This window comes from Urocitellus parryii, chromosome 4 (assembly GCF_045843805.1).
Source record: "Urocitellus parryii isolate mUroPar1 chromosome 4, mUroPar1.hap1, whole genome shotgun sequence".
Classification (NCBI taxonomy): Eukaryota; Metazoa; Chordata; class Mammalia; order Rodentia; family Sciuridae; genus Urocitellus; species Urocitellus parryii.
The window spans coordinates 178,839,817-178,867,768 of NC_135534.1; the positions used below are offsets into that span (position 1 = coordinate 178,839,817).

At 49.0% G+C, this 27,952-nt stretch overlaps 2 protein-coding genes across 2 annotated transcripts in view; one reads left to right on the top strand and one right to left on the bottom strand.

Moving 5' to 3' along the window:
- Anks6 (ankyrin repeat and sterile alpha motif domain containing 6) overlaps nucleotides 1-14,379 on the bottom strand; it is a 46,950-nt gene extending 32,571 nt beyond the window's left edge. The window contains exons 1-4 of the mRNA XM_077797929.1: nucleotides 14,030-14,379; nucleotides 5,086-5,588; nucleotides 1,482-1,526; nucleotides 633-837 (exon numbers count right to left, since the gene is read on the bottom strand). Of these exons, the coding sequence (XP_077654055.1) occupies nucleotides 633-837; nucleotides 1,482-1,526; nucleotides 5,086-5,588; nucleotides 14,030-14,379 (1,103 nt within the window). The remainder of the gene's footprint in view (nucleotides 1-632; nucleotides 838-1,481; nucleotides 1,527-5,085; nucleotides 5,589-14,029) is intronic.
- A 13,171-nt stretch (nucleotides 14,380-27,550) lies between these two features.
- Nucleotides 27,551-27,952, top strand: part of Galnt12 (polypeptide N-acetylgalactosaminyltransferase 12) — a 30,412-nt gene continuing 30,010 nt past the window's right edge. Inside the window, exon 1 of the mRNA XM_026379244.2 lies at nucleotides 27,551-27,933. Within this exon, the coding sequence (XP_026235029.2) occupies nucleotides 27,551-27,933 (383 nt within the window). The remainder of the gene's footprint in view (nucleotides 27,934-27,952) is intronic.

A 27,952-nucleotide genomic window follows, 5' to 3' on the forward strand; every position in this document is an offset into this window, starting at 1 on the left:
TGGCGAAAGCCTCCTACAGGCCAAGATGTTTGACAGGGAAGTTGGAGACTCATCGAGTAAGAAAAGCTAGTACTTCCAGCTAAGGCAGGAAAGTGAAATGACCACCAGAAACAGGGAAAGGAAGAGCCCTAAGTAGAGTCAGAACATTCAGCAGCTACAAGGCCCACGAAGAGGAGGGTGAGGGCCTCAGCCGGCGACCCCCAGGCAGGAGAAGGATTTGTAAACCTCCAGCACACACTGAAGGCTGTGCAAAAGAGGGTCAGCGTGACTCACGGCCAAATGTCACGGGAAGCCCACGTGTGAATGCCCACGTTCACTGAAGAGGGGCCACTTACAGGCTTCTCTATGGCTCAATGTGAAAACTCCGAATGAGCCAATCACACTGCGCAGCTGAGAGTTATCTTTCTGCCCAAAGTGTTCCTGCCACATGGCTTTTCAGGGCCACCGGTGAAATCCTGCAGGGTTGTGGGAATCCAGGACATGGAAGGAGGAACTGGCCTTCTTCTCTCTCTCACATGCCCCCTGTCTTCACAGCCCTGAGGTCACATGCAGCCTCTGGGACCAGGAATCCCTATCAGGAGCCCCCGAGCACCTGCTCAGCCTCACCCTGGAGGGGTGGACCCGGCACTGACCCATGGTAGGTGGCCTGCATGAGGGCCGTCCAGCCGTGCACGCTGTCCTGCTTGTCAACGTCCGCATGCCTCTCCACCAGCAGCTGCACCAGCGGCAGCTGCCCCGTGACGGCTGCCAGCATCAGTGGGGTCGCCCCGTCCCCATTGACCAGGTTCACGTGGTTGGGGTCTTCGTCAGCAATCTCCTTGACCAGCTGGAAGTTTCCTGCAAAAAGAAGCAGGAAGCCGGGTGACCCATGGTCCCAGTGCCCCAGGTTTATCCAGATGACTCATTCAGCACACACCTGTGCTGACCCTGCACCTGGGCACCCAGGGGGCCGCCAAGATGGATCCCCTCTCTCGAATCCCTCAGTCTACGTGGGATGAAGACAGCACAAGAATGCATGGAAGTGCTGTGTCTTAACAGACAAAGGAGGGAGAGGAAGGGCAACAGGCATGGAGAAGCAGAACCTAGGTCCTGCTAGAGGGTGATGATCAGGGAGGGCTTCCTGGAGGTGGGGTCTGCATCCCAAGAGGGAATCTTAAGCCAAAAAGCCTTTTATCATAATTAAGAATGAAGTGGTGGGTGTGCAGAGAGAGGCAGGGAGAGGCCACAGCCCAGCTTCACCATCTGGCTGGCGAGGCAGGGGCCTGGGAGGGCAGTCTGGAACTATGGGTAGAACACCCTAACAGATACAGGCCTCCAGAGCCTGAACCTCCCTGGTGAACTGGAGACTCAGGAAACAACAAAAGGCCTGTTCCTTTCTCAAATACTCTGAGTGGCCTTAAAAAGGACTATAAATATTAAATTAGGAAAATGTGGTCCTGTGTTCTCTCAATACCCCACAAAGATTTTTCTAAGGTGCTTACCCATTTTCAATGCATGGAAAATATCTGGTCGCCTTTTCTCTTCATCTGGGTAAAAAAAAAAAAAAAAAAAAAGATTTTAAAAGTCAACCACAGAAAGGCTTCCATATAACAGCAAAGTCACAAGGGTATGACAACACCGATTTCTAGGGATCGGCTTCTCAGAAGAGACCTAACCAGAGACCTACAGGAAGTAGGTGGCAGTCCTTCTGGAAGGGCCCTTACTTGGGGTTCTGAGAACACATGAGAGACAGACCACTGCTCTAAGCCCACACTGATGAAGCAATCATCTTCAGACGTCCCAAAGTGGGGGATATCCTGTCTTAGATATATTAAAAAGTATGGTCTTAGAAAAACCTGGATTCCGGTAAGATTTTTTTTAGTTGTCCATGGACCTTTATTTTATTTATTTTGATGGGGTGCTGAGAATCGAACCCAGGGCCTCACACATGCTAGGCAAGCGCTTTGCCTCTGAGCCACAACCCCGGCCCAAGAATTTTGTTTTTTTAATTCTTTTCTTTCAAAAACAAAGCATACAACCATGAGATAATACCAAGGCAGAGGACCTTGAGATCCTGAGCAGCTGGGCTCAATGGTAGGTCACAGACGTGGCCACTGGAAAAGACAAAGTTAATTTTTTATCTTGCTTCCAAAGTACCAAGTGATCTGAATACGACTCCCTGCCCACACCTGCAGACACAGCTGCCTGACAGGGACTGCCCACCTGGATGTCCTGGTAATGGCCCCTATTCCTTGGCTGGTACAGGGACCCCATGCCCACCCTCTCTGTGCCTATTCCAAACCCTCCTCCAAGTGTGGGCCAGCAGGTTCCCTGCCCCTGCCAGAAGGCAGGCATCTCGGGTCAGCCTGCCCGTGGGAGGCCCCAGGCCGGACTTCCTGTGACCCTGGCTGACTCTGGTGTGGTCAGCCCTCTCCCTCGGGCAGCGAGGAGTGAGTCTGAGTGCACACTCCTATAGTAGGTTGTTTCCTCATCACTAACGAGAGGGACAATAACCATGTCACCAGGCTGCTGCCGGGATCCAAGGATGACACAGATCCACCTGGGAAAATGCTTCAGAGAAGTGTAAGTCCCATTCAAAGGTGACTGCCATCCTCACGAGCCCCAGTCACCACCCCAGTGAAGTTGATTACTGGACTCCAGGGTCCTGAACAGCAAGTGCAGACGCAGCACAGAGTCAGGGGTCTAATTTTGTCTGTGAAAAACTACCAAGGAGCACTGCCGCACCCCAGCCCTTACAGATGTGCCATGTGCCTCTAAGTACTCACAAGTCCCGTCTTCTGTGGGTGGGGCCTTTTCATGACAAGACACTTTGACAGAAGAGTGTGTCACTTGTTCTTAGTGCTGGCTGCTAAGCAGCCACCTGCTGTGAATTAATCATTGACAGTCCAGCGTGACCCTGGGAGGCCAGGGTAGCTAGCCGTGGTGCCCAGTCACCCGGGCTGGGCCCCTCCTTGCTCTGGGCTTTGTGCTTGGTCCATGTAAGAGCAGCCCCACAGACCACCCATCCCCAGGGGCAGAAACCCCTGACCTCTGCACTACCACCATGGCAGTGGGGTTGCCACGGTGACAGTGAGAGCTTTAGGGGTGTCTTTTCCTGCAGCTAATGCAAGGGAGACAGTGGGAAGACCCAGGCCCTAGTAGGGGGTGGACATTTATTTAATAATCTCTGTCATTAATATCATAGCCTTTGCCCTTGTCATTGTCCTACCAGATGCTGGTGCACTCCCAGGGCTCCTGCAAGTTTGCCAAAATGACCTTCTTGAGGAGGCCGCCCACCACCCTACTCAACAGAGCAGCCTTCACTGCCCAACTCTGATACACCTGATCCCTGGACCTCGCCCACATTTCTTTCTTTCTTTTTTTTTTTTTTAAATATAGGGCACCTTCTACCTTATGCTATATAGGTTATTTAATATGCTGATTTCTTATTTATTGCTTGTCTCCCCCTGTGGAGGCCAAAGTCCTCAAGGGCAAGGATCTGAATCTCACTTGTTCACTGACATATCTCAGGTGCCTTGACGGATGCCTGGCACACAGTGACACTCCATAAATATTCGTCAAATAACTGAAAGAATGTAGGATCCATCAAAACACATTATAGCTGGGGGTGGGGGCACACACCTGTAATCCCAGTCACTGCAGAGACTCAGGCAGGAGGACGGCAAGTTCAAGACCAACCTCAGCAACTTAGTAAGGCATAAGGACTCAGTGAGACCCTGTCTCAAAATAAAACCTTAAAAAAAGGGGGGGTCTCAAAATAAAACACGAAGAAAAGGCTGGGATGTGGATCAGTGGGTAAGCGATCCTGGGTGTGTGGGTGTGTGTGGGTGTGTGTGCGCGCGCGCGTGTGTATGGGATACACATTTTATAGGCATGACCCTAATGACTCTCCCCACAAAGCCTTATCAGCGAAATGTGTTATGACTATTTTATGAAATAGGACATGGAAGTCCTAGAGGGACAATTAACATGTCCTAGGCCACCCAGCTGCAGAGTGGGAGAACTGTCTCAAACAGGGCCTGCTGGACAGGAGGTCAGCACTTGTATCTGATCCTGCTGTGTGAGTGACACTGTTTCCTGGGCCTATGGCACATGATGGACTAAAGGTTTGGAAATGCAATGTGTCCTGTGGCAGATTCACTAAGGATTGTTCAAACCACCTTATAAATGCCAGGGAAAAAAAATGGCAAAAAAGAAACAGGACAGCCAGGCATGGTGGCAGACACCTGTGATCCCAGCAGCTTGGGAGGTGGAGGCAGGAGGATCTTGAGTTCAAAGCCAGCCTCAGCAACGGAGAGGTGCTAAGCAACTCAGTGACACCCTGTCTCTAAATAAAATACAAAAAAGGAGGGGAATGTGGCTCAGTGGTGGAATGCCCCTGAATCCAATCCCTAGTACCCCTCATCCCCCCCAAAAAAGAAAAAGGAAAACAGAAACACATTAATAAATGTTTAAAGAAAAAAGAAATTCAAAAGGGGGGCTGATTTTCACTAATTTCATGTGAACTGGTCTTGGGGACTGACTGCTGGCAGATGAGGTTAAGCACACCGTTCCAGAGCAGAGGCTGGCAAACTACGTCCCAGGGACCAAATCCCCCTGCTGCCTGTCATGGTAATTTGGTTTACTGGAACATAACCACACCCACTCATTTACATACGGTGTATGGCTGCTTTCATTCTAACAGAATCGAGTAGTTCTGACACAGACTGTATGGCCCACAAAGCCTAAAAATATTTATTATCTAGTCCTGTACAGAGAAAATTTGCTAACCTCTGTTCTAGAAGGATCCTAGAACCACCTGCATCAGAATCATCTGGTTAGGAAGGAGAGGCCTGGCTAGGTAGGTCTCCAGGGATTCCCCAGAGCTACCACATCAAGCTCTCTGGACAGAACTTGCCGTAACAGGCACCCCCATCTGACTTGTGCGCACGCCACAGCTCAAGTCCCACTGGTCTGCAAGGCCAGACTCTGAGTTTTGTGGGCCCTTCCAGGCAGGCAATTCTTGGTTTGAGCCACTTAAACAAAATTCGGGGTTCTCTGTGACACCAAAGTGGGGGCAGGGGTAGAGTGGTGGGGTAGCCTGACCTGTTTTGGGCCTGACTGTGGTCATCGGGTCCAGGTAGTCTGCAAGGTCTCTGTGCTTGCGGTCAAGTGCTACCTCGAAGGCGGTCTTCTCCAGTACGCTGAGGTGGTCGGGGTTGGCTCCCTTCTCCACCAGCTGCTGGGCCATGCCGAGCCTCCCGGTGAGTGCTGCCAGCATCAGCGGGCTCCAGCCCACAGTCCGCGCTGCATGGTTGGGATCCGCACCCCATTCCATCAGCAGACGCGCCACAGCCTCATGCCCGTGCTGGATGGCGGCCATCAGGGCTGTAATGTCCAGCAGCTCATCCCTGCCACCTCCCATTCCCGGCTGCTCCCCAGAGCGGCCGGGATGGTCCACAAAAGCACCAGCTTCCAGCAGCAGCTTCACCACACCCAGGTGGCCACCCCGAGATGCCACAGTGAGCACACTGGCCCCCAGCCGGTTCTGGGCATTGACATCAGCCCCGTGATCCAAAAGGAGGTGTGCCACACTCACGTGCCCAAATCTGCCAGGAAAATAGAAAATTGGTCATTTAAACAGGGAGCACTAATGAGGAAACAGCTCAATAGGCCCCATTGTCACTGGTCACTAGAGGCACAACAGCTGCCTAGAATAAATGACCTTACCCTGGTGTCAGACACCACGGTGGCCCTGCACATGCAGCCTCATCAGATAAGCAAATGCCCTGTCCAGGGAGGGTTCCAGCTCCCCCATCAACCTGCAGAAAGAATCGTTTGCTTCTGTTTTCCTTTCCTGCTCTATAAAATGGGGCCACGCCTGTACCTACTTCAAAGGTTGCTGGAGCTTAAATGAGTTAATATAGATACACAGCACCGGGAGCAGTGCCTGGCCACAGGAAGCTGTCTCTCCACGTCAGCTATTGTTAACTGCTCAGCATTAACATTCTGCAACCTGCCAAGGGCACCCAGCTGCTAAGGGGCAGCATCAGGGTCGGAACCCAGGTGGGCCTGAATCCCGTTGCCCTCGCTTTTTCCCCTATGCCAGGCTGCCTCCCACATCATTTTATTCTGCTTTCTAGCCTGTAATCTGCCTCTCTGCCTGTGCTGATCTCCCCCACGGGCAAGGCCCATGTCTGATTGACATCGACCCTCCCCAGCCCCCAACACACCCTCTGCACACCAAGAGGAGGGGCCCAGTGTTCAGCAAAGGCGCTCAGGCACCTCGACGCTGGCCTGCTGCCCCCCGCTGGCAGGAATGTTCACTGCAGGCAGCTGAGAACTTGGCCTGGGCCGGACCTTCCTCAACCAGCCTGAGCCGGGAAGACAAGCGCCCACCAACCCTAACATCAGGAAGAGGGGAAACAGGTATCTCTTCCCTGCAAAATCTCTTCCTTCGTTCAACCTCAGTGGATAGAAAAATTCTGTTTTGTTGAGTTCAGCAGAGTGTGCGAGCTTGAAGAGGCCCGGACTAGCCTGGAAAGAACGACCAGAAGGGGCCCACCCTGAGAGGTCCAGGAGACCACAAACATCTGCATCTGTCGGGCGGCTTTAAGGTTTGTCCTCACCCCTCCATTTCTGGACACGGGTTTTGCTTCTCATCTAAATCCAGGGCCTCCCTCCTCCTGTGGAGGCAGGGCCAGGTCTGAGCTGGGCTAAGTCTCCCGCTGAACTTATAAATACCTTCTGGGACATGAACCTTAACAGCCCAGGGCAACTCACTTTAGGGGGGACAGCTTGGTAAACTGGCTCCCCCAGCGGAGGGGTTGGGGGCTGGGCCTTTCCAGTCTCTTCTCCCAGAGCAGAGAGAGGAACAAGTCACACTGAAACACTGGCTGCAACTCTGCCCCCTGCCCCGTCTCACCTCCAATCTGTTCCCTCACCCATCCTCCATGCAACCCCAAACAAAATCTGATGGTTACACGCCAGCTTCCCAGAGAGGGCTATTCTACCAACCTCACCCTCCCTGCTCCCACATCACACCCTCCTCCCCTGCTCCCCCAGCCCCTCAGTAAGTGTGCACTTACTGAGCACACTCAGTCCTGCTCAGGCTTTGGCTCAGATCTCACCCTTTCTGTGTGGCTTCCAGACTGAACCCCTAACAGGCCAGGTCAGCTGCAACCTTATTCTATGTCCACACCTGAACCCTCTTTCTAGAACTCTCTCTCTCTCCCCTACTTGACTGTGGGCTTTCCAAGGACACAACTGGTTTCTGCACACTCTCGTTTCCCCAGCCCTTAACATAGAGGCTAGCACATCCTGGAGCTCAGGAACTGCATCAATGGACAGGTAAGCGAATGCATAAACAGAATAACCAGGGAGACGAAGGTCCAGGCCGCAGAAATAATGGAGGAACTGCCCACCAGAGTCGGGGCTTTAAAGGGACTGCACTGTTTAGTGATCGAGCATAAAATAACACCTGGCATAATCTCTAACAGCAGATCACAAAGTGTTTTCAGATTTTTATCTCATTTGATCCTAGAAAGCCCAGAGGTGAACTCCTTGCCTCGAATTTCACAACTGAAGATTACAGGGGAAAGCAATTAATCTCAACTAGAACTCCAAGCCGCAGCTCTTCCGGTCTACCCAATTTTTACAAGGGAAACAAAAGGCTGAGTTAGAGCAGGCACATTGAATTCTGGAATGTTTTCTGAACTCACAGGTAGCCCTAAAGAGCATTCAATTAGGCTGGAAATATACGAAGATTCAACAGAGGCTGAGATAATTTTTCGGATGCTAAGTTTCTAATAGGTAATTACTGGAGATGGGGATGCTAGGGGCTTTCTGAGCAGGTGCTATGATTACCAATTAATTTCGGCAATTAACACCTGTGTCTGAAGATGGCACACGTTCCCACCACTCAGAGCACTGGGCCCAGCGTCCAGCTCTGCCACTCCCACAGCAGGGGAATGAAGGAAGCGGAGGGACGATAAAGAGGCCAAGGGAGAAATCAGCGCCAGAGTAAACACCAGGCCACCGGGTCTCCTGGCCAGACATCGCTGGCCAATCTAGTGAGTCACTTCCTTGCCACCAACACCAAGAAGAAAACTCTCAGATTTACGGCTGGGAGTACAGCTCTGGGGCGACCTGCTGGAGGGTGAATCTGACTTTGCCATGAGCTGTGTGCAGCCTTGGACACGTTGTTTCTCTGGGCCTCAATTCCTCATCTAGAAAAGGAGAATTAAAATAGAACCTATTTTCTAAGGTTTTGTGTGGACCAAACAAGCTAGTTCATTTAAAGCACTAAGCACATTACTTGACACAAAGAAGGGACGCACTCAGCCACCTCTTCTTTCACGAGTAGGAAAAATCATTCGTGTAACCGTGTCTGTAAGAAGCCAAAGTTGCAAAGTCCAGGCAGGGACCTCTGATGGCCTGATCCAGCGATGAGCTTTGGAACACCAAGACCAGGGGTGATACACAGATGCTCACTCGGGCCAAAGTGGTGTCTGCCAGAGCGTCACTTGAGGAGGATCTTGAGGCTCAACTCAATTTGGAGAAGGAGGACATGAGCCCAGAAAGCATCCACACCGGGGTTATCCCGATCTGAAGGATGACAGACTGACTTCAGGAAGCCTCCCACATGACTCCTCCACACTAAGGCATAAGACAGACCCCAACTCCACACAGGCAGGTGGTCCCTGAGTAGACGCCCCATACTACCAATAAGCCTTGGAGTGCCTGGGACCCACCTAGGGTCAGTGACAGCAAGTGCGAATTCTAACCCTCTTGTAGAAGGCTCCTACCCTACTGTCACAGAAATATAAGAGTATATCATACTATCGTTCCCGAACAGCACCTGTGGGATCAACTGAGGCATGAAGAGGGATGTGGTTAGTTCAGTCTCTCGATTTGGAAGCGACAAAGTCAGGCTATGTGGGCCCCAAGTACAACACCACGTTTCACAGAAGAAAGTCCTCTAAAAAAGTTAAATTATTACTAGTTAACCATCACAGGTTATTCTGAGTCTCCTGCTCCATCAAGATGAACAGGCATTAACCTGAAATCCATCAAGTAACACTGACCATCCTGCAGCACTTGAGGAGGAGCAAAAGCTGGTGACCAGGGGTCTCTGAGACACCGGGAGGCATCCAGGTGCTGTGGTCGGGAACCTCAGTAAGCACCCGTGGCCTCTCCAGGACCTCTGTGTTAGGGAAACCCACATGCCAGAGCCACTGAGAGCCTCTTCTCACACAGTCCCTACCCTTCACAATCCGCCACAGGAATTCTGAATCACAACCTCCAGAAAGGCACCTCGGCAATCTCTCCTTGGAAAACAATCCCAGTGATTCTCAGGGGTGGCCAGGTCTGGGTACCACTGAAGATGGCAGCCAGCTCTGGGTACCACTGAGGTTGGCAGCCAGCTCTGATGTGGTATGGTGGACACTGCTGCCAAGGCCTTCCTGGTAGAGCAACCAGGGAAAAGATGCAGAGCATGGGAGGCTCCCCGGAAGAAGCGGAACTGGAGCGTGCAGTCTTTACTGAGGGCAGAAGGGAAGAAGGGACCCCCCTGTATGTATGCAGCCATGATGAGGGCCCTGCAGTGGGACCCCCAAGTCAGCTCCGACCAACTGTCAGCTTGGGGACAAAATCCATAATCTAAATCTCAGATCCTCTCTATAAGATGGAGACAACATTCCTAGCAGACAGTAAATACTCAGTGTTAGCTTTAAAAAAAAAAAAATGCAGAGACACACACAGAAGGCCCGGATGAAATCATCTTGCCTTGATTTAGGAAGCCAGGAAAAGCAGAAGAGGAGGTACAGGGAAGGGTCTGAACATGAGGCCTTAGAATGCCACACTCAGGGTTCTGGCTGGGGAGCCTTCAAGGGAGAGGCACAGCTGGAGACAGGGAGCAAGTGGGGGCCACTACAAAGGCCTGGTCTGGACCAAGGCAGAGTCAAAGAAGAGTGTGGTTTCAGGGCCCAGGGCAGTGGCCCAACAGCTCGGGATTGCGAGTTCAAAGCCAGTCTCAGCAAAAATGTGAGGTGCTAAGCAATTCAGTGAGACCCCGTCTCACAAAATAGGGCTAGGGATGTGGCTCCAGTGGTTGAGTGCCCCTGAGTTCAATCCCCTAGTACCAAAAAAAAGAAGGGTGTGGATTTCAGGGCCATGCCAAAGCCCACTGGGCAGACAGGTCCCTGATTTACCTGGAGTTTTAAAGCCTGGGAGAAGAGGTGGTGCCATTAGGAGGGATATAAAAAGGCTTTAAGGTCACCTCAACTACTCTGGGCAAGGAGAAAAGGTGTCTTTAGACAAAAGATGTCAACATGTTAAACAGATGGGTAAAATGCTAGATTTAGTAAACATGGGCAGCCCGTGAACACAGGCTGCAATCTCCAAGTAGGTTTCTAAATTAATTCACATCAATGCCCCAGGGTTGGGGAATGGGTAAGAGCAAACCACAGTACATCCCATGGATGGACTACCCATATGGTGGCTGAAAACAATATTTGCAAGAATGAAATCTTACTAGTAATACAAATTAAGTTACATTAGAACATCTGTGTAACACTTGGAAAAGAATTCTGAGAAATAAAATATTGAGTCACCAAAAGAAGGTTACGGTTAAAAGCTTTTTTTTTTTTTTTTTCTAAAAGGCATGGAAAATACAAAGGGCTCACACATAGGGAAAGAAGCTTCTTTCACCAACCACTTAAATGTGCAAACTCCGCTATGCTGAGATTTTCATACATTAGACTGGCAATGATCCAAAAGTTTGATCACATATTCTGTAGGCCAGAGAAAGACAGGCACTCATACGCTGCTGATGCTGGGGGGGGGGGGGGCAGGGTAACTACTGTGGCTGGCAGAATAAATGGCCCCCAAGGTGTCCACATCCTTATCTCTAGGCACTGTAGATATTCTAAATGACCTGGTAAAGGGACATTCAGGCTTGGATGGAACAGAGGTCACCATCAGCTGAGTGGTGAGCAGCTTCGATGACCCAGGTGGGCCAGGGTCATCTCAAGGTTCCTTTCAACGTGGCAGGTGGCACAGGAAAGCAGAAGGCTCCTTAGAGGTAGAGGAGGTATGAGGAGGGAAGAGAGGCGGGAGTAAAGCTCTGTTGCTGGCTGTGAAGATGGAAGGGCCCCTGAGCCTGGGAATGCAGGCCACTCCAGAAGCTAGAAAAGGCAAGGAGCAGAATTCCCCTCAGAACCAGAGACAGCACGGCTCTGCAGCACCTTAATTTTAGCCCAGGGAGGCCCATTGCCTCTGACCTCCAGAACTGTTAACACAATAAATCTGTGTCGTTGTGGTAATTGATTACAGCAGCCATGGGAAACAAGCACACCTTCGGGGAGATCTGACACTATCCATCAAAATTACAAATGTCCCTTATGCCCTCCCTAGGGAAGCTTTTGCAGCGACAATTGAGCACCTGTAAAATGACGTGTGTATCCGACTGGTCACTGCGGCATGAATGAAAACAGCAGGAGACTAAATGACCACAGAGGACTGGTGAAATAAATTATCATACAATAAAATATTGTCAGGCTATTGGAAATCAAGGGAGGTTTTTAAGTACCGATGGATGCAGAAAAACTGCCAGAGTATATCAAGTGGAAAAAGCCAAATGCAAAACAGTGTAGAATCTGAACAAGGCTGAAGTCAACCACCTCGTCTGCCTGTATATGTATCAAAGAGTGGTTTCCAGGGGACATGTGGCAATATCTGGAGGCATTTCTGATTAAATAATCCTTTTTAAAAAGATAAATTAAAAACACATTTTTCTATGAGGAACAATATTAATCCAGCCTAGAGAACCTCCACCCCCACTTATCTGAACACCTCTAATTAGTCCTCCATGACTCATCCTATCAGCTGGTAAGCCTGCCCAACTCTGTCCATCCTAAAAACCTTCCCCTCTCTCTCCAAACTGGGTCAACTGCACCAGAGTTACCCAAATCTTCCTGCTCAAGTTTGTTCCTTTGTCTAGCCTGCCCACCAATCTGTGAGCCACACAGGGGTGGGGACCTCACTGGTTTCCGCAGTACCTCCAACGCCAAATCATGGTGGGAAGTAGGGTCTCAGACAACCTTTCTTGCAAAAAGGAATGAATTAAAATATCAGAACCCGAGTTTCTAAGGTTCTACTCGCTCTCCAGATTGTTTTGAAAGGCCAAAGTCACTCATTCCATGACCCTCCAGTGTCCCTAGGCAAGCATCCTCCTCAACCCCAGAGCCAAACTCCGTGAAAGAGCTACCGGCACTTTCTGTGTTCACATCCTCCTCAGTCCTCCACCAATGCCATCCTGCAGACCTTCACCATCTGGGGCTCTCCTGCCATCTTCCCTTTCCCTCTACAGGGATGCCGGTGCTATTGTGACAGTATGATGAGTTAGTATGTGCAAAGCTCTTGGACTTGGGCCTGCATATGGGTAATCCATTAATATTAATAGAGTAGATTATTGACAAAATGGACAGCAGGTATTCCCCTCCCTGTCTCCGGGCATGGCAAATGAGTCTGCCACTCTTCCCCACCAGGTGGTACCATCTGTATCCCACTCTTCTCATCTGGGATGGTCTTGTAACTTGCCTAGGCCAAGAGAATGTGGCAGAAGTGAACAGTGTGTTTCAGATGCTAGGGACACTGCTGCTGACACAGGACAGCCCAGGCTGGACACCTGAAGGATGAAAGAGAAGCAGTCCCATCACCCCTGTAGTCAAAGCCAACATCCAGTCAACTCTCAAAAAAAAAAAAAAAAAAAAAAAAGCCACCCAGATCCCTTACACAGCTGTGGGCAAACTGTTGATCACAGCTGTGTAAAGAAGACAGATGAGATGAGACCAGAATGGCAAAAACGCTAAATAAATGGTTGTTGCTTTAATAAAGCCCCAAGGTCTTGTAGTAACTGACACATTCCCCTTGGATAATTCCTCCTATTCCAGAGTTCAGGTTGTCACCAACATGCTATCAACTTCCTATCCTCGGGCTCAGACACTCCAGACCCCCAGATCTGGTCCCCTGCTGGAAACTCTGAGGTGTGCTTGAGGCCACGCTCTTCTCACACCTGCCCGTTCTCCTGTGTTCTCCAGCTCAGTGTCTTTACCATCAACCAGAAATCCAGAGGTAGTCTTTGCCGTCACCCTTTCCCTTGCCCGCTCCCCAAGGCCAGGTAGACATTAGAACCTGATTCCTGAGTAAATCTCAAACTCATCTCTGCTCTCTGCCACTGTCTCTCTCCTCTCCATTCTGGTCCAGGCCTCTCACCTCTTTCTGGATTGCTACAGTCCCCTCCCAAGCCGCCTTTCTGACTCTAGCCTATCTCTCCAGTCCATCTCACACTGCAGTGAAAGTGATCTTTCCAAAACACAAATCTGATCCTGTCACTCATTCCATGACCCTCCAGTGTCCTTAGGTTAGTGGGCCCTTCTAAGTACCAACCGGGCACCTGCCTTCTCTGCAAGGAGACTTCATCTGCACATCCTTCCCCGCTGTCCTCCCACTTGCTACCTTGTTTTTCCATTATGTGGTTCCCCCCTCCCATTTTTTCTGTCTTGGTTAATTTTGACACATTCTCCTTTCTGGACATCATTTCTACCAAACACCTTCCCCTCTCTCTCCAAACTGGGTCAACTACACCAGAGTTACCCAAATCTTCCTGCTCAAGTTTGTTCCTTTGTCTAGCCTGCCCACCAGTCTGTGAGCCACACAGGGGTGGGGACTTCACTGGTTTCCGCAGTACCTCCAACGCCAAATCATGGTGGGAAGTAGGGTCTCAGACAACCTTTCTTGCAAAAAAGAATGAATTAAAATATCAGAACCCGAGTTTCTAAGGTTCTACTTGCTCTCCAGATTGTTTTGAAAGGCCAAAGTTTCTAAGACTCCGACTTCATGTTAAATACAAGATCCTTCCACTTCTAGTCGAAGTTTACCAGAAAATGCTCAAAGTTGACCTGCCCAACTCTAAGGAGTCTTTGACTCTCTGCCTCCCGGGGCGTCTGCGGCCGGCCATGGGCAGGTCGGTCCCCAGCGCTGCGCTCACCTGGCCGCCTGCATGAGCGCGCTCCAGCCGTAGTGGTTGCGGCTGTTGACCGAGGCGCCGCGCCGCAGCAGGAAGCGCACCAGGGGCTCGTGGCCCCCGGCCGCGGCGAACTGCAGCGCCGTATTGCCCGCCTCGTCCGAGCAGTCCACCGGCACCGGCGCCCCGGGTGCCGCCGCCCGGGGCCCGGCCGCTTCGGGCCCCGCCGGCTCCGCGCCCGCCTCGGGCTCCGCGCCACGCTCGGCCGGCTCCCCCGCCCCCGGCTCCAGCAGCCGGCGCGCGGTGTCCGTGTCGCCCTGGTCACAGGCGCGCAACAGCAGCTGGAAGGCCGGGGGCAGCCCGCCCTCGCCCATCGCAGCCGCGGCCGCCCGCGGCCCGCGTCTGTGCGCTCCTCCGGCTCCGCCCCCGGCGCCGCGCCCGCGCCCCCTTCCGCCGCCGCTCGCGCCCACTGCGCCGGGCGCGCGCTGGGCCGAGGCCGCTGCTGTGGCCGCGCGTACACCACCCGGGCGGCGGAGGCGGGAACCCCGGGTTCCGGGAAGCCCAGAGGAGCGTCCGCCTCCCCGGTGGGTTGGCCCTTGACTTTTCGGCGCCCGCTTGTGACCCTCTCCCGCGGTTCTGGAGACTTAAGGCTGCGTGCGGGTTTTGGAGCGGCTGTCCAGCCCTCCCCGCGGTTGCATCCCGGGCCACCAGGCCAGGCCAGGTCCATAGTTGAACCGGCCTGGACAAGGCCCGCGTGCCCAGCTGATGACCTGCGCCCTGCTCTTAATGGGTGCTTCCCCAACAGTTGTGTAGTGGCACACATTCCTCCACAAAAAAAAAAGAAAAAAAAATCCCAAAAAACAAAAACAAACTAAGCTGCTCAGACTATAAGCAAAAGAGTCTCTACAGGAAAAAAAAAAAAAAAAAAAAAGTTCAATGTAGTTAAACTTCCTATTTTCCTGTTGCTCTATTTTACTTGGCCACTGGCCGGGAAGAAATCAGCACTCCAGGTGCTGAAGGCCCTTTACTTGTTTTTCACAAACTTGTATCCAGTATAGTAGTTTGTAGAAGCTGTTTGCAAATGCAAAATGTGATTTTAAAAAAAAAAAAAAAAGTCCTTTAATAAGGCCTCTGGCCTTCAGTTGGAGCTTCACAGAGATGTTACATCTCTAAAATAAGAGAAGTTACCAATTGGGCTCCATGGTAACAGATGGCAGAGGGAGGAAAGAAGGGAGAGAAGAAGCTCTCCCCTTCTCAGGTGTTGTCCTTGAAGGGTTAACTTGCCCAGAACAGTGGAAAGAAAAAAAAAAAAAGCTGCTTTTATGTGAACTTCTGAGCCCTACCCCACCACCACCACCCCTTACATGCTGGGTATAAAAATCTGAAACTACCTGAACTCGGGGTTCAGGGCTTTGATTGATTACAGCAAAAGCTGTGCCCTCTGAACCTGGCTGCAGCCAAATAAAACTGTTTCCTGCTGTCCTCGGTGCCTTGCCTCATCTGTCCCTACAAAAGTTGTTGATTGGCTTAAGGAGGGTGCCTCTGTGCTCCCACTGTGTACTTCAAGGTGTTGGTTTGTCACCTGAAAGGGGATACAAATGCCTCCTCTACTTTTTGTCTCCTTGTTCATGGTCCTTGACATGTGGCCCACAAACCAACACCCGGACCAACTGAGACATTTTTACAAATACAGATTTCCTGGCCACATCTCAGACCTACTTAGTCAGAAACTCGGAGTAGGGCCAGCAATCTGTGTTTTAGCAAGCTCTGAGCTGCTTATGATGCATGCTAAAGGCAGACACACTGATCCTTACTGGATCTTCTGAATTTACGGAGGACTCGACTGAGGCCTTACTTTAGGCTATGCAGCTCTCCTGAGGGACACTGTGCAGGATTCCTGTCTTCCAATATCTGGTCCAGTTCCCTTTCCATTTTCCACAAATATTTATTGAGTGCCAGCTAGTGCCAGGCACAGTTCTACAAGCTGAAAGGACGGAGCTAACAGTGGAAAGAGAATGTAAATACAGAACCCAATAAATTACTTGAGTGGTGGAGGGTGACTGAGTGCTGTTGGAACAGTAGAACATACATCCAGGTAGTTAGCAGAGAGAGAAGGATATTATTTCATAATCGGTGGGCAAAGATTTCACTGAAAAAGGAACATTTGCAGAGACCAGAAGGAACTGAGAAAGCAAGCAAGGTGACATTTGGGGAAGGAGCCATCCAGGCAAAAGAAAAGAAGGACGCTGTGAGAAGAGTGGCCCTGCCCACAGGTAGCATACCTCATGCCACCTGCCGCGGCACTGACACTAACATTCTCTTAGGATGGGGTCATTAATTTCCATAGACCGTGAATTTTGGCCCCAAAGCCTAGCAAAAGGTCATACAGTAGGTGCTCAATGCATGACTGTTTGTGACTAAGTCTCATCTATATAGAATTAAAACAGCACAAACGTTGATGGAAGGAAGGAATAAGTCATGCCTTTGTCAGATCGGAGAAGATATGGATGCCCCGAGGATCTCGGTTGGCAGGGCTAAAAGAAAAGTTCTTCTAGGTAAAATGTAAAGATAAAGAAAGTCCTCAGGGCTTAGATTGCAAAGGTCTTTGGCAGCAGGGTAAAGATTGTGGGGTTTATTCTGAGAGCAAGGGGTAGCCATAGGAAGCATTTGACCAGGCAAGTTGCAGGGTCCATGCTCACCGCTGGGGCTCAGTTGGTACATCTCACCCCCTTCCAGATTTGGCCTCGCTCATCACGATCAGAGTGAGGACAGCTTCCTTTGGAAGGTCTAAGAAAGTCATTTGTTTCAGTGAAAATCCTTATTCTTTTTATTCAAATGACTTTTATTGTTACTAATTGGTTGTTTCATTTATAAAAATAATGTAAAAATTCAAATTCCAACTATACAAAGAGGCACAAGGCAAAAATAAAAGCCCCTTTCCCACCTCCCCCACTCTCCCAGTCTTACTCCCCATAGATAACCAGTAGTCACATGCATTTTATCCCCCAAACGTGTCATGTATATGTGAACATGCACACAAGAATGTAAGCATTAATCCAGCATCTCTATTGCAAACAGCAGAGATCAATGGTCTGGATCATTTAAGCAAAAAGAGGATTTAATACAAAATTACTTTACAGTTCACAGATCCCATGAAGACTTTTTTGGAGGCCAAACGTCAAGAACCATATCCTTAACCATGCCACAGCAGCAGCCTATACCAGGATGGAGTCCGCTCAGGACTTTTTGAGTATAAGTGGTTTTAGATTCAGAGCTTGAGGTGGGAGTGTCTGATTGACCCAGCCTGGGTCATGGCACGTGACCCAAAGGGAATCTAGGAAAGCCACTTTGGCATTTTGAGAATCTATAAGAGTGGGAGGGAGTTCCGCCCCAGAAGGTGGGGCACTCCCCAGTGTAGGAAAGGGGTTCAGATGTTCTGCAGCCAAAAAGTACAACAAATGTCTTCTGCAATCTTTTCTTTGTAGACATGCTTTTTCTCTTGGGGAGACTGCCTCTGTCCCTGTGGATCAGTGGTTAGCGAGTGTTCAAGCCCATTCTGATTGGTGTGAGCCCAGGGGTTTTACTGAAGCAACTGGGAACAAGGCCCTATCTGGTGAGGTTGTCAGCTGTCTGAAATGGGGGTCTTCTAAACCAAATGTGCTCACTCTGCCACCACCTGGGAGTGAGACCATCACAAAGGAAAGCAGATCAGAGTGACAGGAAGAGACCAAGGCAGAAACCTCTCATCCCCATTCTTTTTGGCTAGGTTTATTTTGAGCAGGGTTATCATCACAGACCACTTGCAATCCAAAGCTTAACAAATGCATAATTTCCTTTTTCAAATGAATGGGTTCATATTTACTTTTTTTAAAAAAATGAATGGGTTCAACTAGATGTGGTGGTGCACACGTGTAATCCCAGCAGCTTGGGAGGCTGAGGCAGGAGAATTGCAAGTTCAAAGACAACTTCAGCAACCTAGGGAGACCCCAAACAATTCAATGAGACCCTGTCTCTTTAAATAAAATACAAAAAGGGCTGGGAATGTGGCTCAGTGGTTAAGTGCCCCTGAGTTCTATCCTTGGTACCAAAAATAAAAAAAAAAAAAAAAGAAGAAGAAGAAGAAAAGAAAAAGAAAAAATGGATGGGTTCAAATGATACATGCTGTTCTGAATCTTGCTTGCTTTTTTTTTTTTTTTTTTTCATTTAGCAAGTGTCTTGGGCATCATTCCATGTAGGTGAATGTCGATTGGCTGCATCCTTTTCAATGGTTGCTTGAAAAAACATTCAGAGGATATACCATAATTTATTTAATCATCTTTTAAGTGGTGCCCAATTGGCTTGTTTCCAGTATTCTACTGTTATGAAGAAATCTTGCACTGAACAGCAGTCAGAGTCCTAACCAGGGATGGCTAGCATACTTAACTAAGGAACTAAAGGGCCATTTACAGAAGTATGGACAGGTTTATTCAGAGCCACAGGGATGGCTCAGTGCTCCAGGGATGGTAGAGATAGGGAGCAATTACCATCCCAGGCCTGAAGGGACAGGCCTGGAATTCCATAAGAGAAAACCTCCTCAGGCTACCTGATAGGAACCATGGGGATTGGTAGAGGGATGGATACCTCCAAGCCACAGCAACTGGCTAGGAAGCCCTTCCCAGAGGAGTAAACACCTCTATGCTTTCCTCCTGCCCTCTGATCTCCTGCCAGTGCTCCTCATAGGAAACCCAACGGAAAGCCAGAGTTTGGGAGCCTGCCGAAGTGGCTCCTAGGATCAGCCTCCCAAGGCTGGAAGACACAGCAGAGGCGGTGGAAGATATGCAGCAACTCGCTGCTTGGTGTGTGGTCCTTGGGCCAGCAGCTCTGGTACCTCCTGGGGGACCCTAGAAAAATAGCACCTGGGTCCCATCCCAGTCTCACTGGACCACAATTTGCATTTTCGCACTACCGAGGTGATTCAGGCTCACATCAACACTGGCAAAGTGGGATGCTGCATATTTGGACAGGCATCTCTGTGCTACTGTCTCCATAGTTTTAATTCCTTCTGAACTCTCTTCCAGCATTTTCCCCCATTGATGTCTATGTGGGTTTGTGTTCCCCGAGAATAAGATGCCTGGGTGTTCGCTGGCTTGTTTGTTTTCCGGGGAAAATGCCTGCAGAAGTCAGAATGACTTCTGATTTCTGACAGCGGCAAAGGATAAAGAGGGCAGGTGAAGAAGGGAAGGGAAGCTCCAGACCACAATGCAGGGCTAGTGCCTGAGAAAGGAGACGGCAAGGAGCTGTAGACTGCAGGGCAGTTCTGGAACAGTCTGAGCTGCCCAGCTCCACGCGGAGGTCTCCAACAAAGGTTGCCTGCCAAGGTGTCCTGCATTAGGCAGAAAAGACCTCATGCATGCATGTACCTCTATCTGTGCTGGTCACTGACTGGGAGAAACCAGAGGACTCCCCAAAGGACCTGAAGGCATAGGAGCTGGAAGCTCTCACCCAGTTGTCATTCAGCCAACATGTACCAACCACCTTTTCTGTCCCAAGCATTGTGTGCGTTGAATGACGGGAACACAGCCCCTGGCTCCCGAGGGATCCCATATAACTGCAGAACAGTGTGTTCTGTGAGCTCTTGTCATTAATTTGAAGGAAGGTAGCTCAGTTTGGAATATGTCATTGACAGCTTCAAGCAAGACTGGGCCACACTGGGGCAGAAAAAAATGGTCTAGGTAAGAAAGAGAAGAAACAGATTGGAAAGATGGAACAGGTGGTCAACTCCTTGACCAGACTGAAGGAGGTCAAGAAGGCTCAGAAATAAATAATCTCTAAAGAATATTTACTTTCAACTTCCTTTCTTTTCTAATAAGGTAATGATGTTGCAAAGAATTGATGTTGTACAAATATAGAATACAAGCTCCTTGTGATGAATGCTTTTGGGTGCTGGTCACCACTGACTTCCCACAGTCCAGCACACTGTCCACCAAATAGTAGGCGATCAATAAAAAAAATAATGGTGAAAAAGTAAAGAAATTGAATGAACATGAAAGGACCACAGAATCTCATTCTTCAGAAATAAATATAATACAATTAATGGTTCCACAAAATATTCCTTTAGATATTACCTTTTGCATGTTCATTATTTTACTAAAGTGGGATCATACTATTCAGCTCCAACTTGCTTTTCCGTATTTACTGTGTCTTAAACACATTTGTACATTAACATCTTGCCATAGGCCATGCTTGTTAATGCCACTGTGTTACATATTATGTTATGGTATGGATGTGCAATGCTTTATAATTCCTAATGTTGGATATTTAGGTTGTTTCCAACTGCTGGCTTTCTTTTCTTTCTTTCTTTCTTTTTTTTTTTTTTTCATACCGGGAATTTTTATTTCTTTATTTTGAGATAGCATCTTACAAGTTGTCCAGGCTGACCTGGAACTTGCAGTCATCTTGCCTCAGCCTCCTGAGTAGCTGGGATTGCTGGACACATGTGCCACTGCATCCAACTCCAACTGTTAGCTTTAATATACAATACTCCAATAAAACTTCCTTATGTGTATCTCTTGAGCATTTGTGAGTCTATTTTTGTTGGATAATTTCCTAGTTGTGGAATTGCAGAATCAAAAGGATATTAACATTAACATTTCTAATAGATGGTGCCTAATTGCTTTCCAAAAGGTTATGTCAGTTTACATTTCCACTGAGAGAGTATGAGGGTATGTTTATTTACCTCCTAGCCAATACCAGAATTAATAGCCTCTTAAGTCTTTGCCAATCTGATAGATGAAGAAAGATTGCAGAAGAAGTTTAATTTGCATACGTTTTAAGCAGGGAGCTTAAGCCTATTTTCATACTTTTATAACTGTTTATATCCATTTGGAGAGGAACAATCTATTTAAATCCTTTGACCATTTTTATTTCTGTTTGTTCTTTTCATTTCTGTAGTGATTCACATGCTGGGTAAATGCTATCTGCAAATATCTTTTTCTGATTTGCCTTTTGGCTTTGTATTATTTTTGAAGCCTTATAGAATTAAAAACATTTTAATAGTCAAATGTATAAATCATTTCCATAGTGGCCTCTGATTTCTTTTATCTGATACTTTTATTGCTGGATTCCTCTCTCTCTCTCCCTGCTTCTTTTTCTTTCTTTTACTTCATGTCTCCGAGCCTAAGTTTCCTCGTCTGTATTCCTTGCAAGGTTGACATTAGGGTGAGATGAGTCTAGCAATTTGCAACACCCAATGGTGCTCAATAACAAACAGCATGTATCTACTACTTGGGGCTTTAACCTATGTCTTGTAAGACCTAATTCCATTGCTCCTTTCTCTGCCAGGAGCCTCTATGGGGAAGCCTTCCAACTTGGCATCCTCATGAATTGTAATCTTTGTCTGTTTTCTAATCTGACCACAGATCTTAAATGTGTTGGATGTTTGAACAGAGGTCAGGGGCACAGATCCAGGCCTTTTGCAGCACACCTGCCTTCTAGCACCACCTGGGAAGAAGTAGGCAGGCCCCTGGGCACTGTGGTGGAGCACCGTCACAGGAGACTGATAGCAGCACAGGGTTGTCCTTCTCCCCATGGCTCACCCAAGCCCCACCCGGCTCCAGAACCCGGGACAGGGGTGGGGGTGGTCTCTGGAGTTAAGAGATCTGCAGGCTGTATCCGACCTCCACCTGAGCCACCAAGTTGTCAGAGGCCCTTCCCCACCCTGTATCTCAAACTCCCCATCTGTAAAACTAGGAAACTGGGCCAGAGTTGTGTTTCTGGAACTTTTTTGGCTTGAGAAGAATGGATTCAAAGGTGTGGACCTGATTCCCCCTGGTAAAACAAACAGAAGATACAGCCTTCACCAGTTCTCCCCAGGAAGCCCCAGCAGAGGGAGTGCCAGACTAACCCAAGATATCATCTCAGCTCTCCAAGGCTACTGGAGCCTGCAGGGCTTTCTCAGTTTCCCTAAACCCATCAACTAGACAATAAACCCTTTCAACACCTTGTAATTCTTCACCCATTACAACTCTAGGAAGTTATCTTTTTGATGTGTGATTACTCCATTAGGCTCAGCACCACGTTTTCAAAAACAGATCTTGTGTCCAAGATTCTTGCCTTGACCTAACTTTAGCCAGGCTCTTCTGAGCTCTCTTCTCAACTGCAGCCTCTTAACATTCGCTCATGTTCAGACTTAAGCAAACACCAGCATAGTTTCTAATAGCACAAGGGCACATCTATAGGGTGACTTGGGATCCCTGAAGCATCCACAGAGCACAGGGGTCCCTGAAGAGTGCACTGTGGTAGCCAGAACTTACCCCAGGCCTTTGGCTTCCCCTTCTTAGAGCATAGTCTAAAAAGGGCTTCTGACTGTGAACCCTCCCTCTATTTCTTTGAGATAACTATGTATTTCTTACCATTCAGGAGCACAAGGACCTGGAAGCCATTCATTTAAAAGGAATCATCAGAGGGGATGGGCCTCTCTCTCCCAGCTCTGGGAGAATGGAATCTTGACTTTGATGATGTCAGCTAACAGACACAGCTGACCTAATTAGCATGCACACAGACCAAGCCTTTGTAATTATTCACTTCCCTGGCTCCGCTGGGTCCCTGTTCTCCCCGACTTCTCCTTCAGTCCCTTTTGAAACACTCAGCCACCTCCCTACAAACAAAGCTGGGGTCAGTGCACCCTGACCCTCCACCCTGCAGCAATAGTATACTATTGACTAAATCTGTCCTTCACACTTTAACTAGCATCTGACTTTGTTTCTCTTTGACACTTGCTTCTTAGAGCATGCCTGGTCCTGCAGCATGGCGCTGAGAGCACAGTAGATGCTCAGTATTTCCTGACGGAGAAAATACTTCCTTTGTTCTAGTTCCCTTTGCTGCGTAACAAACCATCCCAAAGCATCATGCTGTAAAACAACCACTGTCTTCTGCCTGTGGACTCTGTGGCCAGGGATTTGAATAAGGCATCTTTCTTCTCTGTTCCATGCTGCCTGGGGCCACAGTTGAGATTACCTGAAGGTTGGGCAAAGTGGGAGTGGCTTCAGGTGTCTCAGAGCCTCCATCTCCCACAGTCTACTGATTGAATAGTTAGAGGCTTGCCTATTCCAAAGAGGAAGGATTAAAGAATTTGCAGCTTAGTTTCACAATTGCCCAACTACCAGAGCCAGGTCTGGTGGTACTTCTCTTGCAATTAGTCCTTTGTATGAGTCAGGATTCAAACTGGCTACATAGGATGGAAAACACAAAGACGGTGACTTAAATGAACAGACATTTACGTCTCTTTCACAGAGGAGAGAGTCAGGACTGGTCGAGGGTCCACAGGGTTAAGTTTCTGTTTCACCATTCTCTCAGTGGATAACTTTTACCTCATGACCCAAGTTTTCATATCTACTATCTGGCCAGGAAAAGGAAGGATAAAGAAGTGTCCTTTAAAGACACTATCACAGGCTCCCACCCCCTGCATTATTAGCAGGGGATATAGTCAAAGACCTCCCAGTGGATGCCTGAAATCTCGGACAGTACTGAACATTATATATACTGTATTTTTTCCTATATTTTATCTACGATAAAGTTTAACTTATAAGTTAAATTTATAAATAGATCAAGAGATTAGCAATAAATAATAATAAATTAAGAAAATCATTTCAATATACTATAATAAAAGTTACGAGTCATCTCTCTCCCAAAATATCTTATTGTACTGCAGGTCTTAGTAACCTTAGCACATGGTTTCTTATCTTTCCTGATTCAGTTGAGAACTTTCACATGTTTACTTAAAGGAACCACTTTACAGCATCTCATTGACTATCCCAATTGTCACCTTGCACTTTGGGGCCATTATTAAGAAAAATAAGGGCTCCTAGAACACTCCCAGAGCACTGTGAAATCTCATCAGTTGGTGTGATAACCAAGAGGGTTACTAGGTGACAGGCAGTAATACGGCATGGACACTTTAGACAAAAAGATGATTCATGTTCCAGGCAGAACAGTTTGGGGCAGTGGGGGATTTCACCATGCTGCTCAGAGGGCATGCAACTTGAAATTTATGAGTTTGTTTATTTCTGGAATCTTTCATGTAATATTTTTAGACGGTGGTTGACCATGGGAGACTGCAGGAACCAAAACAGACAATGAATCAGGGTAAAGGGACTACTGTACTCAGGAGTCCCACTTGACACCACCACTAGTGGCCCATCAGTGGCACATTTAGTCACATGGCCATTCCTGGCTGTAAGGGAAGCTGGGAAACCTAGTCTTTATTCTACCAAGAGAAACAAATTAAAAAATCAAAGCTTCTAAGTGGGTGTGGTGGCATATACCTGCAGTGCCAGCTACTTGGGAGGCCAAGGTAGGAGGATCACTTGAGCTCAGGAGTTTGAGGTCAGCCTGGGCAACATAGTGAGACCCTGTCATGAAGGAGAAAGAAAGGAAAGAGAGAAGGAAGGATGGATTGAAGGAAGAAAGGGAGGTTGGGTTGTACTGTTAAGAAAGAAGAGAAAGGATATTGGCAGACATTTGGCAGTTTCTTTTTTCTTTTTACTCCTTGCTATTTCCTGTTCTTCTACCCCCAAGCCATGGCTTTGGACAACACTTTTTTTTTTTTTTTTTAATCACCAGTTCCTTGTACCGGTTCCCAGGGAGGAGGATATGCAGTCTATAAGGAAGCTCAAAGTACCAGATAAACACACTAATGCTCTGGCTTCAGGGAGGGAAACTGGAGCCCCACCCAGTCAGCTTACTTTTTGTTTGTGGGATGGTCCCCTGGGCTTCTTCAAAGATCTTGAAAACTCCCTGATTAGATGATGACTAGATAACCACAGAGGCTCCTTGGGGAATTGTGTTTGTTGTCTTTGGGGAGTAGCCCGACCCTGCACTTCACCAGGCTGTGCCCTTCCTCAGATACCCCCAGTGAACTCAGACCCACACCTAAGCAGGTCACGGGTGAGATGGCAGGCAGCTGCTGATGCTCTGGGCACGCACTGTGACTCTGTACCAAGCTCTGGGATCTCGAAGCTCATATTCTAAATCTTTTCATTCATTCTGCTTATGAGGGCAGGGTGTGGATTCAACACTGTTCAATGTATCAAATGCCTTAACAAAGCGTGATGGTAGTGAGGGCTGAATTGTGCCCACCCCCCATGACATTTTGAAGTCCTAATTTCCAGTAACTATGAATGTGACCTTATTTGGAATTAGAGTCTTTCCAGATAGAATCAAGTTAAAATGAGGTCCTCAGAGTAGTCCCTCATCCAATATGACTCTTCTAGAAGAGTAAAAGGGACACTGTTGTGAGCAGTGCTAGTAATAATTACTTGAAGGTGGATTGTCTTTAAATGCAAACATATATTCTATCACATCAATCACCAAATATAAATGATTAATGCAAAAAGTGTTGGGTGTGTGGGAGCACCCCAACTAGTATTCAGTGCACACTAATTAAACACTATAAGCAAATCACACAATCTTAGGGCAACCACGAGCCCCAAAATATCTCTGATGCCACGTGACTTCTCTTAGCCAAAGAGCACACGTTGTCCTTGCCTGGTGGTTCTCTCCAGCTAATGGTTGGATGTCAGGGAATGGTGGAGTCAGTCCAGGGCAGAACAGCAAGGTGGCCAGTCTCTTGGATGTCCTTGGAGCAAAAACTCTTCAATGTGGCAGGACCAGCAATTTAAATACACTTCCAAGTTGGTGGTATACGCTGGTGACTGGTTACACCTAGTGAAAGTCAATGTCTATTGGTTATGTCCAGTGAGGTGATGTAATTGCAACTGGGCATGCATGTTCTTTGCACATGTCCATGGAGCTGTGCTCCTTATCAATTGTAACCAGTCATTGCTAAGCATCAGGGTAAAGGGACTATTATACTCAGGAGTCCCACTTGACACCACTATGGCTAGTGCCTCTTGCAGCTCCTTATCAATTGCAAACACACATGACTAAGCAGTTCAATGGCTGCTGTTCCTTATGGCTGGCAACTTAGTGAGTCCCAGCATGTCCTAGCCTGTCTATGGCAGATGCTCCTTATAGACACCCAGACAGAAATGCCCTGGAAGAAAGCTGTGTCACTGTGGAGGCAGAGACTGGGCCTATGGAGCCACAGCCAAGGAATGCTAAGCCTTGTTGGCAGCACCAGAAACTGAGAAAGCTATTGAACAGCTCTCTCCTGAGGCCTTCAAGGAAGTAGTGCCCTGGTGACACCTCAAGCTCAGATATCCAGCTTCCAGAACGGCAGGAGAGCAGATTTCTGCTCTTTTAAAGAATCATTTATGTATGTTATGACAGCAGTAGGAAACAAGAGATGTCAACTTGAATAGGCTCTAACCCCCGCTATTCAATCAAACTTCATCTGGGCATTGCAGTGAATGTGGATGTGATTAACATCTGTAATCAGTTGACTTTAACTAATGGAGATTATCTGGATGGGCCTGACTCACTCTGCTAAAAGACCTAAGAGCAGAAGACAGGCTGACCTGGAAAAAAAAAAATCTGCATGTGGACTGCAGTCTCAGCTGATGTCTAAGTTCTGTCTGTCCTTGCTGAGGACCTGCGGGTGGATTTCAGATTCGCCTAACCAACCCCCCACAGTTGTGTGGTTCCTTGTAATTAATCTCTTAATATACCTCCCACTGGTTGTGTTTCTCCAGCAGAACCCTGACTAACACAAGGGGATGATGCACTCTTGAAATATGTTTGCCTAAAAGGCTGGTCGAGCATGGCTTAGTGGGAAGGGCATTTCAAGCAGAGGAAACAGCATGTATCAAGGCTTAGAGTAGCAAAGCCTGGCTTCCCTCCTTACCTGGGGATGGGAGGTAAATGCTGCAGTGTTTATCTAGCCTCATTCTTTTATTTTGCCCCTAAGAGGAAGTCGCATCCCTCAGCCCAGTCGTGGCCTGGTTATTCCAGCACCCTTAGAGCTCTCTCTTTCCCTCCCCCCAAAAAACTTTCAGCCAAGACCTGGGGTACTTATCACTAATGGATGCCCTGGGTGTGTATGTGCAATTTATGTGTTTTTCTGAAGGTATAATTTGCTCCTTTGATCAGTTTCTTGGAGGTGTCCTGGTAAGTGAAGGATAGGATACACAGCTTTGGACAAATAGGGAGCCCTTCGAGGGGTTTATTTCCAGGGCCCCAAAACAGTATGGTATTGGGCTGGCCCTGCGGGAGTCAGCGAGACAGCCTCACTGCGCCTCAAGTGTCCTCCTCATCTGTAAAATGGAGTTGACAATCCGGGGTGATCCTCTTAAATGAATAGTGTAAAGAGCAGATGAGATAAGGGCAGTAAAATCTTCAGCGCTCTGCGACTGAGGAGAGCAAAGCTAGGTCTTCTTCGGCGACCACCCTAATTACGCACCCCAGCCGGAGAAGGAAGCCCAAGTCCGCCCACGTGGGGGCCCATTCAGGTGGGGGTGCAGCATTGGCTGCCGCCGGGAAGGGGCGGTGCGCAGGTGGGGCGGGCCTGGGGCGGGCCAGGGGCGGGGCGGCTCGCGGTTCCGGGATCCGGGTCCGGCCTCCGGCCGCCGGCTCGGGGCGCGCCGACCGCTGGCCGCAGCTGGCAGGCGCATGTTGGGGCGCGCAGCGCGGCGGCGCTGCCCGCGGGGGCTGCGGCGCGGCCGGGAGGCGCTGCTGGCCGTGCTGGTGTTGCTAGCATTGGCCGGGCTGGGCTGGAAACTGCGGGAACGACGTGGGCCCACGGCTGGAGCCGGGGCCAGGGACACCCAGCTGAGACCCCAGCGCATCCCGCGCACGGGGCGGCGCGAACCGGTGCTGCCGCGGCCGCCGGTGCCTGATGACGCACTGGGCGCGCGGGGCGAGGCGGTGCGGTTGCAGCTGGAGGGCGAAGAGCTGCGGCTGCAGGAGGAGAGCGTGCGGCTGCACCAGATCAACACCTACCTCAGCGACCGCATCTCGCTGCACCGCCGCCTGCCTGAGCGCTGGAACCCGCTGTGAGTCCAGCGGGCCGCG